Source organism: Dendropsophus ebraccatus, chromosome 5 (genome assembly GCF_027789765.1).
Source record: "Dendropsophus ebraccatus isolate aDenEbr1 chromosome 5, aDenEbr1.pat, whole genome shotgun sequence".
In the NCBI taxonomy this organism is placed as follows: Eukaryota; Metazoa; Chordata; class Amphibia; order Anura; family Hylidae; genus Dendropsophus; species Dendropsophus ebraccatus.
Genome location: NC_091458.1, coordinates 20,350,726 through 20,367,865, shown reverse-complemented (window position 1 = coordinate 20,367,865; position 17,140 = coordinate 20,350,726). Strand labels below are relative to the sequence as shown.

The 17,140-nt window shown below is 45.8% G+C and overlaps 1 protein-coding gene across 2 annotated transcripts in view; it reads right to left on the bottom strand.

The window, feature by feature from the left end:
• The window catches only part of MRE11 (MRE11 homolog, double strand break repair nuclease), a 161,133-nt gene that overhangs the window by 35,376 nt on the left and 108,617 nt on the right, over positions 1-17,140 (bottom strand). For both annotated transcript variants that reach the window (XM_069971979.1, XM_069971980.1), the window contains exons 17-18: positions 14,450-14,514; positions 12,008-12,075 (exon numbers count right to left, since the gene is read on the bottom strand). In XM_069971979.1, the coding sequence (XP_069828080.1) occupies positions 12,008-12,075; positions 14,450-14,514 (133 nt within the window). The remainder of the gene's footprint in view (positions 1-12,007; positions 12,076-14,449; positions 14,515-17,140) is intronic.

Below are 17,140 nucleotides of genomic sequence, written 5' to 3'. Positions count from 1 at the left end.
AGGAAGCTTGCTTGTTCTGCTTTACTTCTTTGGTGGCCACACTTCCCTATTATATGGGGTAGATGTGCTGCTTACAAACTGTGGTGTTTAACCTCTTTCCGCCGCACAGTAAATTAATGTCCCTGCAGCCGATGCCTGAAGCTGCAGCGACGTTAATTTACACTGCAGGGTGACACAGGCGCAGGAGCTGCGCCTGTGTCATCTGTGGTGGGTCCTAGCTATCAGTGATAGCCGGAGACTGCGGCATCTATAGGGCTTCTGACAGAAAATTCTCCCTCTACAGAGGAAGAATTCTCTTTCCGCTGTCCATAGGGGCTCTGCAAAATGATCGCAGAGCCCTGATGGTAGCCATGGAATTTGGAAGCCTCAGGCTTCCAGTTTCCTGGCTACGGAGGCCGGCGGGAGGAGGAAGGGAAGGCTGATCTCTGCCACCTCCCCTCTCTCCCCTGCCGCTGTCACACGATTGTAAAAGCGGCAGGGGACAGCGGAGAGGGGGCAGAGATTGGGACATTAGCTTATGGGATCATTATGATCCCATAAGCTGATGTCCTAAAACGACCTGGGCAGTGAGGAATCAATGACCCCAGGTTGTGACAGGGTTAAGCAAGGCAAAACAAAACTCTATCCCTCATTTATTGGCTAATCAACGATCCTATGAGGCTGTGTTTCCACATTTACAGTTCTGTTTTAGATGTGTTTCTTTGCTTACCTTATTAGTCTAATTGATTATGTAGACTCTGCAATTGACTATCTGGGCTTTTGTATGGGATTGGCATTACCAGGCTTAAGCAGAAATGTTTTTCTTGTCATAAACCATCTGATGAAGCCTGGTAATACTGATCACATGGTAAAGCCCAGATAATTGATTTAGGAGTTTGCATAATCAAAAAGACTCTAATTAGGTAATGTGGGAACAAAACCTGACACAGATATTTGCTCTGCATAATAGGGATCTTCGTGATATATGGTTCGTGTGTGAACCGCACACTGCTGAAGCGTGAATGGCCCCCAAGTTTGCTTTGTCTATTAGCCAACATTAGTAAACCTGCACCACTGTGTTATGTCTAGTACAGAAACATCACAACAAGAGAGTGAAATCCTGTGTGATCGCACTGTATACGAGAGAAGAACGGCACAATTATTCTGCATATATTACTGCCCTTAAGTGTAAGTGATAACGCTAGTAATCTGCTTATAGTAAACGGGCCAGTGACTGACTACCATAATCCCTTTAGCACCTGTCAATCTACAAGGCAACGCACGCGGCTGCAAAACAACTGATTTGGGGGAAAAAAGTAAAAATAATATATATTTGGATCCAGGTCATTGATCTAATAAATACTCATAAGGCAGAACATCCTGAATATATAATATAATATAGAAGGAAGTTTCCGCTAGATTCATGCATATTATCAGAACTATGCAGGCGCCATGGGCGAGCACTATCTGAGCCACACATACAGCACACCGGGGTCCTGTCGGTAGCTGGCAGGTTGGAGAGTGAGGAGCCGTCTGGCAGGAATCCCTACAGGAACATTTCCTTTGTATTTCTGCTGTCTACCCTTCAGGTTCTATAGAAGAGTAATCTTATTTGTAATGATAAGGAAGGCGAGCCGCGTGTTACTGGAATAACAATGAGGGCGGCTCCTGTTAGGTTTACTACGTGAATTATAACAGAAATCAGGACAGAGTTGGTAGGAATTATATAAGCTATAGTAACACTATATATATCAGCTGCCATACTAAAGGGGAACTCCAATGAAAAAGAAATTCTTTCACATCAACTGGTGTCAAAAAGTTATATAGATTTGTAATTTACTTCTATTTAAAAAATCTCAAGTCTTCCAGTACTTATCAGCTGCTGTATGCCCTGCAGAAAGTGGTGTATTCTTTCCAGTCTGACACAGTGCTCTCTGCTGCCAACTCTGTCCAGAGCAGGAGAGGTTTCCATGGAGATTTGCTACTGCTCTGGACAGTTCCTGACACGGACAGAGATGGCAACAGAGAGCACTGTGTCAGACTGGAAAGAATACACCACTTCCTGCAGGACATACAGCAGCTGATAAGTATTGGAAGGCTTGGGATTTTAAATACAATTACAAATCTATATATCTTTATGACACCTGATGATTTGAAAGAAAAAAAAACTGCTGAAGTATCCCTTTAAAATAAATGAATACAAATAACTGGTGACAAAATCTGGTGACAATGGTGTCTGTCAGGGTGGAATATATCAGGCAGCCAATGATCAGACAGTTCTTGTAGTTGATGTTGGACGCAGGAGAAATTGACAACTGTTGGGATCTGTGACAAGGGGAGATTATGAGGTGTAGATGCCACATTCAAAGCATCTCCAGAATGGGTGATTATGAGTCGTGTTCCCAGTACATAGTGGTTAGCACTGACTATAAGCGCTCCGAGGAAGGATGACCAAAGACAGGGACATGGTGGACCATGGTATACTGATGGGTGCCTATAAAGCCTAGCCTGTCTGGTCACATGCCACAGAAGAGCTGCTGTAGAGCAAACTGCTGAAAAAGTCATTAAGATTAGCCATGGCCCAATCAGGTGCCCATTCTGACCTTTCTCCACCCCCAAAAGTGTCGACAATGGGCAGGTAAGCATTACAACTGCAGTGTGGTGCAATGGAAAGCGTCTGGTCTGATGGATCATGTTACATCATATGGACGGTCGAGTGTGTGTGCATCCTGGGAAAGAGATGGGATGCACTATGGAAAAAGGACAAGCATATAGGAGATATGCGGAAAAATTCTTATAAAAGTATTGTATTGCCCCCCAAAAGTTATACAAATCACTAATATACACTTATTACGGGAAATGCTTATAAAGTGCTTTTTTCCCTGCATTTACTACTGCATCAAGGCTTCACTTCCTGGATAACATGGTGATGTCACTTCCTGGATAACATGGTGATGTCACTTCCTGGATAACATGGTGATGTCACTTGCTGGAAAAGATGGTGATGTCACTTGCTGGATAAAATGGTGATGTCACGACCCCACTCCCAGAGCTGTGCTGGAGAGGATGATGGCAAAGGGATGCTCAGTGTTCCTCCAGTTCCCTGTGTCCCTCAGTGTCCCCCTGCCATCATCCTCTCCAGCAGCCACTGGCCACACAGCTCTGGGAGTCGGGTCGTGACATCACCATTTTATCCAGGAAGTGACATCCCCATGTTATCCAGGAAGTGACATCACCATGTTATCCAGGAAGTGATAGAGATGAACCTATCAAAAGAGATGAGCAAACCTCAAACACGCTCAGGTTTGTCCAAACTTAAACACTCAGCAATTGATCATCGGTGGCTAAAGAAGTTGGATGCAACCCAAAGGATGCCTGAGAAATATGGATACATCTATAGGCTGGGTTCACACTATGTATATTTGAGGCTGTATTTGTGAGGCTGTATAGCAACCAAAACAAGGAGTGGATTGAAAACACAGAAAGGCTCTGTTCACATAATGTTGTAATTGAGTGGATGGCCGTCATTTAATGGCAAATATTTGCTGTTATTTTAAAACAACGTCTGTTATATTGAAATAATTGCAGTTATTTACCGTTATATGACGGCCATCCACTCAATTTCAACATTGTGTCAACAGAGCCTTTCTGTGTTTTCAATCCACTCCTGGTTTTGGTTGCTATGAGGACCTGACTTGAGGACCAAATACTGCCTGAAATATACGTAGTGTGAACCCAGCCATAGGCTGTATCCATGTTTTTCAGGACTCCTTAGGGCTGCATCCAACTTCTTCAGCCACTAGGGTTTGGATAAAACCGAGCGTGCTGTAGGTTCACTCATCTCTACCTATCGATGTAGCCAAGTCAGGTGGGAATAGATCAGGTGGACTCCAAGTGGGAAATCCTGCTCCATGGCTGCCACGTTGTTAGTAACCAATGATCCTGTCAGGATTTTCACTTTTGAGCTGTGGGGGATTGGGGGCAGGTGAGTATTCTTTTTTTCTTTTTTTACTATTTACTATTACTATTTAAAAAATTGATCACTCGAATACCCCTTTAAGGCTCTGAGCACTAAATTACTAGAGAATGTTTTAGAACGATGTATATAGAGCCGCTGCCATTCAGCAGCGCTGAGTAATCCCTAATCCAATCAATACCTTACTGGGACACTGAAAAGTGCCGACAATTAGAAGCCTACAGCTATTGGCGGCATTACATCAGACAGCTGGGAAATACAATGAGCAGTGAATTTCTCCGTCATTTTGCGGTTTCACCCGTCTCAGCGTAATGTAATATGACAGGGGTAAGGGAAGGCCAGCTCGGCCCAGTACTCACATTACACACGTTGTGCCATGGGGGCTTCTATTCATCAGCCGTGGCCTTCTAGCCTGACGGAAAATCAATTCTATAAAAATTAACCAAAAGATTCTTCCTTATCTGCAACAAGGATGGAGAAGTATCCCGCTCTCCTCATGAGCGTGCTTAAAGAAAAGGAATCGCATGAAGCCGGAACGTACAAACTTTTCTGGAGGCTAAAATTTTTTTTCAATTCTTTTAAGAGCTGCAATAATTTTTTTTTTCCTGGGACTTATTCACTTCAATGGGAGGTGAGCCGCAGTAACCCGTCGCGGCCACTATACAATCTATGGAGCTGTCTGCATCCGTCTCTGTTCTTTGTATATGTAGGCGGAGAGATTGGCTAGGGGTGGACAGGTGCCAGTTCACATTCTTAGGGTACTATTACATGAAGCGATTTTTCGACGATCAACGATTAACGATAACAAACGACCTGAAATCGTTCACCGGTCTTGTCGTCGCTACTGTGAACGACGTCTTATTACATGCGAATGATTTGCAAATGACTACGATAAAAATAGGTCCAAATTCGATTTCTTGTTGGTCGTTTAATCGTCGTCTGCTATCACACTAAACGATCATCGTTTAAATCCGAACGATCCATCGATTTTTCGAACGATAATCGTCCCGTGTAATAGGGCCCTTAGAGTTGAGGGCAAATAACTTAGGCTAATTATATTATTAACCTTTACTAATTCTATTACCAGGAGACAATGCTCTTTGTTAGGTAACAATTCAGTCAGTATAATATCACTGTGTGGTTACAGAGTTTTGGTGCTGTGTGACAGGAGAGCTGACCATACAATGCGAGCATCCCAAGGATTCTGTTACTGAATGTGGAAGGGAAGCAGCTGCATACATGCGCAGTTAAGACTTGTCCCGCACAGGAATGGTTGTCAATCAATACCAAGCCATGTCTGTGAGTGCACAAAGGACTGGGACTTCCTGTGTTTGGTCTCTTTTTTTGAACAGAGGAAAGACTAAATATCTGCACGAAGGAAGCATGGAGCACAGTTTGATTTAAACATAAAAAACTAATAAAGAGAATATATTGCAAAACTGCTTGTCATTGCAACACCTGTTGATTTCTTAATGGGGTTATCCAGCGCTACAAAAACATGGCCACTTTCTTTCAAAGACAGCCCCACTCTTGTCTCCAGTTTGGGTGCAGGTTTTATAACTCAGTTCCATTGAAGTGAATGGAGCCTAATTGCAAACTACACCTGACCTGGAGACAAGAGTGGTGCTGTCTCAGGAAGAAAGTGGCCATGTTTTTGTAGCGCTGGATAACCCCTTTACTGAAAAAAATTGCAACCGTGCCTCTTTAAAGTGACAGCCACACTTTAAGGATTTGGAGAACCCTTTCTTGTGTTTTTGGACCCAGCCCTGATTTTGGCTAAAAATACCAACCAAATACTATATATGGGGCCAAGCTAAGGTGTATGGAGAGCACAGCAGAGCTCTACTCATATATTATAAATTCCTTATAGATTTTTACATATATCAGGACGATAGGAATACAAAGGGGTTTGGGAGCAAGGACTCTGATGACTATGTGCCATCTCCCCTGATGACTATGTGCCATCTCCCCTGATGACTATGTGCCATCTCCCCTGATGACTATGTGCCATCTCCCCTGATGACTATGTGCCATCTCCCCTGATGACTATGTGCCATCTCCCCTGATGACTATGTGCCATCTCTCCTGATGACTATGTGCCATCTCTCCTGACTATGTGCCATCTCTCCTGATGACTATGTGCCATCTCTCCTGATGACTATGTGCCATCTCTCCTGGCTGTGTGCCATCTCTCCTGATGACAATGTGCCATCTCTGCTGATGAATATGTGCCATCTCTGCTGATGACTGTGTGCCATCTCTCCCGATGACTATGTGCCATCTCTCCTGATGACTATGTGCCATCTCTGCTGATGACTATGTTCCATCTCTACTGATGACTGTGTGCCATCTCTCCTGATGGCTGTGTGCCATCTCTCCTGGCTGTGTGCCATCTCTCTTGGCTGTGTGCCATCTCTTCTGGCTGTGTGCCATCTCTCCTGATGACAATGTGCCATCTCTCCTGATGACTATGTGCCATCTCTGCTGATGACTGTGTGCCATCTCTCCTGACTATGTGCCATCTCTCCTGATGACTGTGTGCCATCTCTCCTGATGACTGTGTGCCATCTCTCCTGATGACTGTGTGCCATCTCTCCTGATGACTGTGTGCCATCTCTCCTGATGACTGTGTGCCATCTCTCCTGATGACTGTGTGCCATCTCTCCTGATGACTGTGTGCCATCTCTCCTGATGACTGTGTGCCATCTCTCCTGATGACTGTGTGCCATCTCTCCTGATGACTGTGTGCCATCTCTGCTGATGACTGTGTGCCATCTCTGCTGATGACTGTGTGCCATCTCTCCTGATGACTGTGTGCCATCTCTGCTGATGACTATGTGCCATCTCTGCTGATGACTATGTGCCATCTCCCCTGATGACTATGTGCCATCTCCCCTGATGACTATGTGCCATCTCTCCTGATGACTATGTGCCATCTCTCCTGATGACTATGTGCCATCTCTGCTGATGACTACGTGCCATCTCTCCTGGCTGTGTGCCATCTCTCCTGATGACTGTGTGCCATCTCTCCTGATGACTATGTGCCATCTCTCCTGATGACTATGTGCCCTCTCTCCTGATGACTATGTGCCCTCTCCTGATGACTATGTGCCATCTCTCCTGACTATATGCCATCTCTGCTGCCATCATGCAGATACTACCAGGTTATATAAGAATACAAGAAATGTTTTGGAGCTGAGCTGTGATGTATATAGTATTCTATATAAAGAAACCAGGCGGCGTAAACCTTCTGCAAGTACACAAAAGCGTCTTGTACATATAAAGCCCCCGATTTATTCACAAGCCTACTTCCTCTTTATTAAAAATGTATAAATGATCAGGAGTAGGAAGATGAAAGAGGCTTTATACTGGATAACAAAGAGACAAAGTGCTACTCCATTAAAGTAGCAGTGAGAGCGCACAGATGAAAGTAAGGCCCCTCCACTCTACTGATAGCCGCCAACGGGCTCCTTAACTTTATCCTAAGAGGAAGCAGATGTCTTATTAAATTAACCCATTAACCCCTCGACAAAAAGGCACGCGGCTTGTATCATACCTGAGACCGTCAAATACGGCAAACATCGCCATTACCATAGGGATGTTTGAGAGGAAGTGACTATAGTACATTGGTGGTAGTCGGTATTAGTATAATACAATACAAAGCAATGATATTGTGATCCTGATAAAGAATATAATAGCTCTGCATTACACCATACACCACTTTGCTGTCAGAGGATGATGTGTTGAGACTTGCGTTGCCATCAGGCAGGGTGGCGTGCCATTAGAAAGGGTATCTCTCGTTGTGGCAGACTCTACTTAAAGGGACATTTATTTTTAAGAAATCAAGAAGAGTTGTGATCACAAGCAGTTAGATTTTCAATGTTTACTTCACTTTTATACATACGGCCACTAGGTGTCATACTGCCGTCCATGTTCTCTCCGTGCCAATATTTGGTCTTTTCTCTGTTCGAAAAAAGAGACCAAACAAAAGAAGTCCCAGTCCTTTGTGCGCTCACAGACATGGCTTGGTATTGATTGACAGCAATTCCTGAGCAGGACAAGTCTTCACTGCGCATGTGTAAAGCTGCTGCCTGTCCACATTCAGCAGAAGAGAACCTGGGGGTGCTCGCATTGTATGGTCAGCTCTCTTGTCACCCAGCACCAAACCCTCTGTAACCACACAGTGACATTATACTGACTGAATTGTTACATAACAAAGAGCATTGTCTCTAATAAGCTGCAGAGCGGATAATAGAATTAGCAAAACGTTTTTTTTTAATATTCATAATTTACTTATTTTCAAAGATAACGCACCATACATATATCAATACATCCCTCAAATTTTTACAGAAAAAGCTTGAAACATGGTATCGTGGCTAGACGTATATATCACTTTTAAGCCGCCACTTTGCTGTAATAGTCCATTTTTGGCTTACTTTCTTTGTTTGTTGTCTACTGTTTTAACAAACTTATTTGTCTTTCCCTAAGAGGTACCCTCCCCTCCCCCCAATGACCTACCTATATTAAGTTCAACCTATTCCCTCTCCCCTCCTTCTAAGGATATATTTTCCACTCCTACCTCGCCGAGGACTCATCTGCCCACCCAGCCTCTATATATACAACCCATGTGTGTCAATAGTTAAGGATTCCTTCTCCCCTGTGCCACATGTGTTTAACAATCACACTCTGGTCGTCTGCCCCCGGAAGACACCCCCCATACTGGGAACCTATCCTCCTAAGTGACCCCCGACAGTATTCCTTCCATACACCAAAGCGCCGGCCCCACATATATACTGTAGGGCATCCCTCTTCCTCATGGTTCCCCATTTGAACAGCACTACTGTACCATGTTGGCAGTCTGCCATTCGAGGTCCCAGTTCCACTCAAACCAGGATTGTATGGCGCCATCAGCCCTAATTCATATGGCTGCATTACTCTATATCAGTATACAACTATTCCAATATACTCTATACTATTTTACTATCTTATTACCTATGAGGATCTTACCAGCTTTCAGGGGTCGATAAATCCAGCGAGCCACCCCCAACTGTATTCATTCTTACCTATGGCAAGAAGAGGATAGGGGTCTATTGGCGTTTGGGGAGCAACCCCTAGGGCCACATCAGTCCTTCTTAGGGTGGTAATTCATGGGATGATTATCGTTCGTAAAATCGCTAAATCGTTCGGATTTGAACGATAATCATTTAGTGTAATAGCAGACAATGAATAAACAACCAATGAGAAATCGTTGGTTGTTTAATAGAATTTGGACCTATTTTTATCGTTGATCATTTGCAAATCATTGGCATTGGAATAAGACGTTGTTCAGTTGTTCACAGTAGCAGTGTCGACGACAGGACGAACGCAATAATGATCATAAGTAACGATCATCGTTCCGTGTCATAGGGTGAACGATTTCCGGTTGTTCGCCATAGCAGTCGTTTGAGTTTGTTTATTGTTCATCGTTGAAAAATCGTTTAGTGTAGTAGTACCCTTAGGACCCTATTAAACGGAAGGATAATCGGCCGATTCGGCCCTATCCGGAAGATTATCGCTCTGTGTAATAAACACAAAAATCAGCCGATGACAGCGATCATCAGCTGATCATTGATATAGGTTTGGATCTATAATTGTCGGGTGCTGACCGCGCATCGCTACGTGTAATAGCGGTGCGCTGCCGGCGGCTGACGATTTTCAAGCTCTATACATTACCTATCCATGCTGCAGGGCTTCTCTTGTGCTCTGCTTCTCTCCAGGTCCCGCGCACTGCAGCTTCAGAGCGGCCTGTCTCAGCTGACAGGCCGCTCAGCCAATCACAGGCCATGACCGCCGCGGCCTGTGATTGGCTAAGTGGCCTGTCAGCTGAGACAGGCCGCTCTGAAGCTGGAGCGCGTGGGACCCGGGGAGAAGCAGAGCGCAAGGAGCCCTGCAGCATGGATAGGTAATATATAGAGTTTAAGCAAGGGCTGCAAAGACATCGGTAACAATCCTTATGCAGCCCTTGTTAAACGATTATCGGGCCATGTAATAGGCCCAGTAAGTGAGCTCATTTACAGTTATTATCAGGCCCCCATCGGCCCGTGTAATAACACCCTTACTCTCTTCTACCCAATTTGTCATTGCCAATCCTCCATCCGATCACTAGCCTAAGTTACTTGCCCTCAGCTGATAAACAACCTGCATGATGGACAGGTGTCTTCCTAGCGTCAGTGCACAAAGGACGGGGACTTCCTGTGTTTGGTCTCCTTATTTCAACAGAGAAAGTCGGCAGGGAGGGAGCAGAGAGCACAGTTTGGCTGTATGTACTGTATAATGTTTATTTAAACACAGAAAACTTGAAAAAAAAAAAAAAAGCAAGTATATTACACAACTATGTGTCGACACACAGCTCAGCCACCGATCAGGCCATAAGGTCACCGATGCAGTGTAGTGCTACATTGGTGCAAATGTGCAGGCAGTAAATAGCCATTAACACTGGTGGGGTTTAGGTAGCTGGAACTCGCTGGTCAGCTAAGGGGGCTACTTCATTGAGCCCTGTACATCAATCATATGAAGCAGGGAACGGAGGGGGGGGGGGGGCATGAATGCTGCAGCTCAGCACGGTCTCTTTGACACTTGAGACACTGTACAATTTAGCTAATTGGTATTTTCCAAAACTGTTAGCAGTTATAGACATGGGGAGCTGCTAACTAGCTGCTGTATGACATCTGATCTAGCCATATGTTAGTGGTCGCTATAAGGGAAATCTGCAGCAACTGGCAACTTCTAGGGGCCAAACCCGAATAGTTAAGGGGCCCCTTTAAGGGAGACTTGTCTGCATAGTATAGTATGAGGCATAGCACTATAAGACATGTTATATCATACTTGCATGTCTTTTATTATACCATAATGTCGACCACATTCATGTATTTATAACAGAGATGGAAATCAGCTTTAACACTCAGATTATTGATATTTTAAACACGCCGCCATACATCTATATATAAACCTTGTTATTAATGCTGCATATTGCATGACATATATAATACATCACTCTTAGCTATTCACATTGACAGAGATATTAATTCTAAGGGGTCTTGCTCTTCCAGCAATAGAATACAGAGAGCGGGTGCGGGATCAGGTCTGATAACCCAAAGTGTTTTATTACATTGTTTATTCATGAATTCCTTAAGAATGAATGAATATATATATATATATATATATATATATATATGGAATCTGTTCAGTCCTATAATATAGTAATGTGGTTAATGCTGACAGGCCAGCTGTAGAGGTTTCATTCATCCTGTCCACATACAGCTGGCCTGTGCGTCTGCCCCATGATTTATAGGCGTCTCTGCCTCCATAAAACACCATATAAATGAAATATATGAGCACTGGTTGTGTAACAGCAGCAGGTGTATATTACATGGTATGGAGACTTCTGCAACTATTTTCAGTGCCTGTGGGGTTTGGGGGGGCCCCTGGGGTTTGGTCCTGTGACATTGGGGTTGCAGGGCCATTCCGTAGCCTCCCTTCCCAGCTTGTGCTCGCTTTGTGGGGTTAGCAGTCGCTGACAGACACAGTGGTGAGTTAGTGTAGGGATCAATGTGGGCCAGCGGACCTGCATGTGGTACAAAATGGTTTGATCAAATTATATACCAACATTCTGGCGTTGGTTTTTAAATGTAGCCGAGAGGCATTAGTGTCAGCCATGGGTGTGAGGTGCAGCAGCTCCTTTCTCGCCAAAGCCAGGAATGGACTATAAACACAGCACAGGTAATAAGGGAAAAACTGAGATTTCTCCTCTTTTTAAATCCATTCTTGGCTTTGGCTTAAAAATCTGTCAGATAATCTGTTGGTGTAATAGGGCCCTAACTGTTTTTTTTTCTAATCCTGGATATCACCTTTAAGAAAGTGTGAAACCACCTGGAAAGGAGAAAAGTTGAAATTTTTGTTTACTCTATTTCAGCCCTTTTTTCTTCAGCGAGTATAAGGTGGATTATAGAGATACAATAGGTGTGGCTCCACCATGTCTTCCATCTTGCTCAGTAAATCCTCCTCCCAGCTTACCTCTTGTCCACATGTTTAGATGGGGTGAAGGAAACCTCCTCTAGATCGGAGTCATCATCCTCTATCGTCTGAGAAGATAAGATATAGATATATGACGTGAGAACAGGGGGCCAGACAGATCTCATTCATGTTAGCAAAACATCTAAAAGGCATGGTTTAAAGTAAAAGTGTAAAGTGCATGGTCTAAAGTAAAAGTGTAAAGTGCATGGTCTAAAGTGAAAGTGGAAAGTGCATGGTCTAAAGTGAAAGTGTAAAGTGCATGGTCTAAAGTGAAAGTAGAAAGTGCATGGTCTAAAGTGAAAGTGGAAAGTGCATGGTCTAAAGTGAAAGTGGAAAGTGCATGGTCTAAAGTGAAAGTGGAAAGTGCATGGTCTAAAGTGAAAGTGGAAAGTGCATGGTCTAAAGTGAAAGTGGAAAGTGCATGGTCTAAAGTGAAAGTGGAAAGTGCATGGTCTAAAGTGAAAGTGTTAAAGGGATTATCCGGCGCTACAAATACATGGCCACTTTTCCCCCACTCTTGTCTCCAGATTGGGTGGGGTTTGAAGCTCAGTTCCACTGAATTAAATGGAGCTCAAAGGGGTAGTGTGGTGAAAAACTTTCCCCCCCATTCCCTCCCCACATGAAAAGTTATATAGATCCATAATATACATAGATAGCAAATTCAAGGCCCTTACCCAAATTTCGCTGGTCCGGAAGAGGCTGACTTCCGGGTTCGGGCAGGACCATGTTACAGCCCTGGGCCGCCATCTGGGGTCGACACGTAGTGCCGATACCTCACAATCCGGGGCGTTCCTGGGGCTCCCGACACTCCCTCCCTGGCTTGGCACGCCTCCCCTGCTCTCTGCTATTGGTCAGCGTCTTAGTAATTCTACTAATATTAGAACTGCAAGTTCCAGCGCACCCGATGGCCAGACACTGAACTGACATGTGTCTGGCCATCGGGTGCGCTGGGACTTGCAGTACTAATAGTAGTGACATTGCTGTAGATAGCGCGGCAGGGTAAAGCAGGTCATACACTGACTGACACTGTACAACCTGCTTTACCCTGCCGCGCATTACCACATATACAGCCACATGTGCTGCCGTTCAACCTACATTATACTGTATCTCCAGGGGGGAGGGCAGTCCCCGGAGCTGACCCCAAAGTTTAATGTTCTCAGAGAGCCCTGCAGCGATCACCCCTCCACCCCTAGTTGTGGCGCCGCAATCATAAGGATACAGAAGCCGGAGGCAGCGCTGACAGCTCCTGCTGAGCCGCTCCTGCAGACGTGCTCAGTGTGCCCCTCCACTCCGCACCGTTCTCCACCTCCTGCAGTGCACCGGCCCCGGAGAGCCCAGCAGCAGGAGGCACAGAGAGCATCCCACCTCATGCAGTGGCCGGAGGCAGCCGGTGAGCAGCGCTGACAGCTCTGGAGCGGCAGTCGGGCTTAGCGTGTCCCGGGGCTCCAGAGCTGTCAGCCGTACAAAGACCCTCAGGACGCCAAAGATGATTTACCTATTGGGCCTTGTTCACAGATAGAAAATCCTGCTATAAGGCCTACACAGAAACTGCATCTGAATTTTGATGCACATGTGCATGCAGATTATGTTATGATTTTAAAGCTTGCATTTTATTTATTTTTTTTATTCCACACTGAAATTTTTTTCCCGCATGGTGCAAAATTTCCTCCTAATAGGAACCATGAGAGTGATTCCCCGACAGACATAATACACTGCAAGGAGGCCTGAAATGTATTAAAAAATAAATATATATTTTAAAAACAATAAAATAATGATAATTATGCTAATGTGTTTGCATAATTCTGAAAAACAAGGCAAAATGGCACAGTGTGAATACAGCCCAGGCACTCAGCTGTTTCTATAACTCCCATAGAGTTTGTATGGATTAGCAATGAGCATGCAAGCTCCTCTGGTACAGATTTGTTTAAAAATCTCAAGCTTTCCTGTACTTATCAGCTGCTGTATGTCCTGCAGGAAGTAGTGTTTTATTTCCAGTCTGACACAGTGCTCTCTGCTGCCACCTCTGTACATGTCAGGAACTGTCCGGAGCAGGAGAGGTTTTCTATGGGATTTGCTGCTGCTCTGGACAGTTCCTGACATGGACAGAGGTGGCAGCAGAGAGCACTGGAAAGACTACACCATTTTAAGCAGGACATACAACAGCTAATAAGTACTGGAAGGCTTGAGATTTTTAAAATAGAAGTAAATTACACACCTACATAACTTTATAAATATTCACTTTAGCTTAAAAGGGTAGTGAGGCGCTAAAAAATTATTCACAGAATAACACACATTACAAAGTTATACAACGTACATTACAAAGTTGTATAACTTTGTAATGTGTGTTATTCTGTGAATAATTTCTTAGCTCCGCACTACCCCTTTAAGTGCATCCCCTTTATCCGCATACAAAAACCCAAACCACATCGGGGCGCTACCTACCTCGGAATAATTTTTTGCAGGGACTTTTCTGGCAGAAGATTGTCTTGACGACGAAGGTTTAAACGCTGGAAAAGAAGATAAACATTAATATATCTTAAGTTATAGCATGTACAATACTACATTATTGCTTCAATTTCTTCCCCATAAATTATTACATATAAATATTAGAATATTCTCCTTCCTCCCCTGCACAGAGAATTTTTTTTTCTGGGGAAAAAAGATTACAGGTCATCAACATCACTGAGAGATCAGGTTACTGATGATAAAATTCTATGTAGATGGGAGAAGAAGGAGGAAGAGTAAGCAGCTGCAGTGACTGCTTCATCCCAGTGTTGGATTCACACTAATACTACTCAGTACTGCTGTATAATGTCCTCCATGCTAAGGGTGTGCTAAAGAGATACAGTGGTACCTTGGTTTAAGAGCTCACAGTTTTTCAAAATTATGACTTGGTTTAAGAGCATTGCTTTGGTGTAAGAGCTCCCTGTACTTAGTGGGAGGGGGAGTGGAGGAGGGGCATGGTCTGCATAGCGGGGTCTACAGCAATGTACTCTGACCCAGGAAGTCTCCCTCACCTTCCAAATCATAGGAGATCCACTTCAGGCTGGGGCTTCCATCAGGGGACAGGACTGTGGAGGTAATCTCTCCATAGCTGTAACCCCTCTCTCCCTGGACAGAGAGCGCTTCATGTATGTGCCCACATCTGTCCTGCTCATTCCTTCATGCCCCCTGCAGTCTCTGTCAGTCCTTGTGTTTCCCATCCTCTCCATTACTGTACAATAACTTATAATATCACATTCTGCTGTTTCTGAATGTTTGTTTCATTTGCTTCACATGTTATTCAGAATAATAAATCATTATTTTTGGGGTGCGGGACCGATTGTCTGCATTTCTATGATTTCTTATGGGAAAATTTGCTTTGGTATAAGAGTGGATTTGGATCACAAGCACGGTCCCGGAGCGAATTATGCTCGTAATCCAGGGCACCACTGTATAGGGGAACATGAGGATGAGGGAAACTGTAACAGCTAGTCTCTCCACATTAGTTTAGGGACAAGGAGATGAAACCTGCAAAAAAATACGATACACAAGTTATATAATGGTGAGATATAGCACTGGCCCTCATGTAGACACACACAGTGGCGGATTATAATGAGGGCAATCGGAGCAACCGCCCGGGGCCCAAGCTCCAGGGGGGCCCAGGGAGATTGCCCAGATTACATTCCGCGCAGGCCACTAGCATCACTGCAGCTGGTGGCCTGGGCCGGCCGATCCCCCCGTGCTGTTAAGGGGTCAGGGGTGAGCTTCCGGCACAGAAAAGCTGTTACACACAGGGCCGGAAGCTCACTGCTGCAGTCCTGGTGCCCGCACTTCTCTCCCTTCCTGCTCGTTGGCTCGATGACTTCACATGTCAGCTGCTCGGCGGCAGACATGTGACGTCATTGCGCCGCCGAGCAAGAAGGGAGAGAAGTGCGGGCACCAGGACTGCAGCAGTGAGCTTCCGGATTGGTGTGTAACGGTTTGCATGTGTGGAAAGTTCACCCCTGGCCCCTTAACAGCACTGGGGGGGGGGGGGGGGGGGATCGGCTGGCCCAGGACACCAGCCACAGTGATGCTGCTGCCACCCCCTGCCCCTTTCATCCTAGCCGTTCCTCCTTGCCACCCCCAGTTTCTCCTCCCTGCCACCCCCAGCTTCTCCTCCCTGCCACCACCAGCTTCTCCCCCTGCCCCTGCCACTCCCAGCTTCTCGCCCCTGCCATCCCAAGCTTCTCCTCCCTTCCACCACCAGCTTCTCCCCCCTGCCCCTGCCACCCCCCCAGCTGATCCTCCCTGCCACCCCAGCTGCTCCCCCTGCCCCTGCCACCCCCAGCTGCTCCCCCCTGCCCTGCCACCTCCAGATGCCCCCCCTTGCCCCTGCCACCCCCAGCTCCTCCCCGCTGCCACCCTAGCTGCTCCCCCTGCCCTGCCACCCCCAGCTGCTCCCCCCTTCCACCCTAGCCGCTCCTCCCTGCCTCCCCAGCTGTTCCCCCCTGCCACCCTAGCTGCTCTCCCCTGCCCGTCACCCCAGCTGCTCCCCCTGCCACCCTAGCTGCTCTCCCCTGCCCATGTCACCCCAACTGCTCCCCCTGCCCATGTCACCCGAGCTGCTCCCCTGCCATCCGCAGCTGCTTTCTTGCTCCTGCCACCCCAGCTGCTCCCTGCCATCCCCAGCTGCCCTCCTTCTCCAGTCAACCCCAGCTGCCCTCCTGCCCCAGTCACCTCCAGCTGCCCGCCTGTAGATGAGTTGTGGACAGAGAAGTCTTCATGATGGCCAGATGGAGAAGAAAGCGAAAAGTGAGCGACGGCAATCTGAAAAGCCTTCACCTGTGAGTCATTTGTAACTGCACTGTAATCGCTTCTATTGGTAATATTGTTCTTGGTGTACTGGATTTGGTTTCTAACAGTGTGACGGTATGGTGATAATATGGTAACATTATGGTGATAATATGGTAACAGTGTGACAGTAGTGCTGTTCTAGGGGTCACTTCCCTTTTACTGAGCTCCCACAGAACTCTGTATAGTGATCTTCCATAAAGCATCTATTGTATGATGCACCTAGGACCCAACTACAACAGCTGTGCAGACACTACAACTCCCAGCATTTACTGACAGTCTGCAGCCCTCAGGATATGCTGGGAGTTGTAGTATATT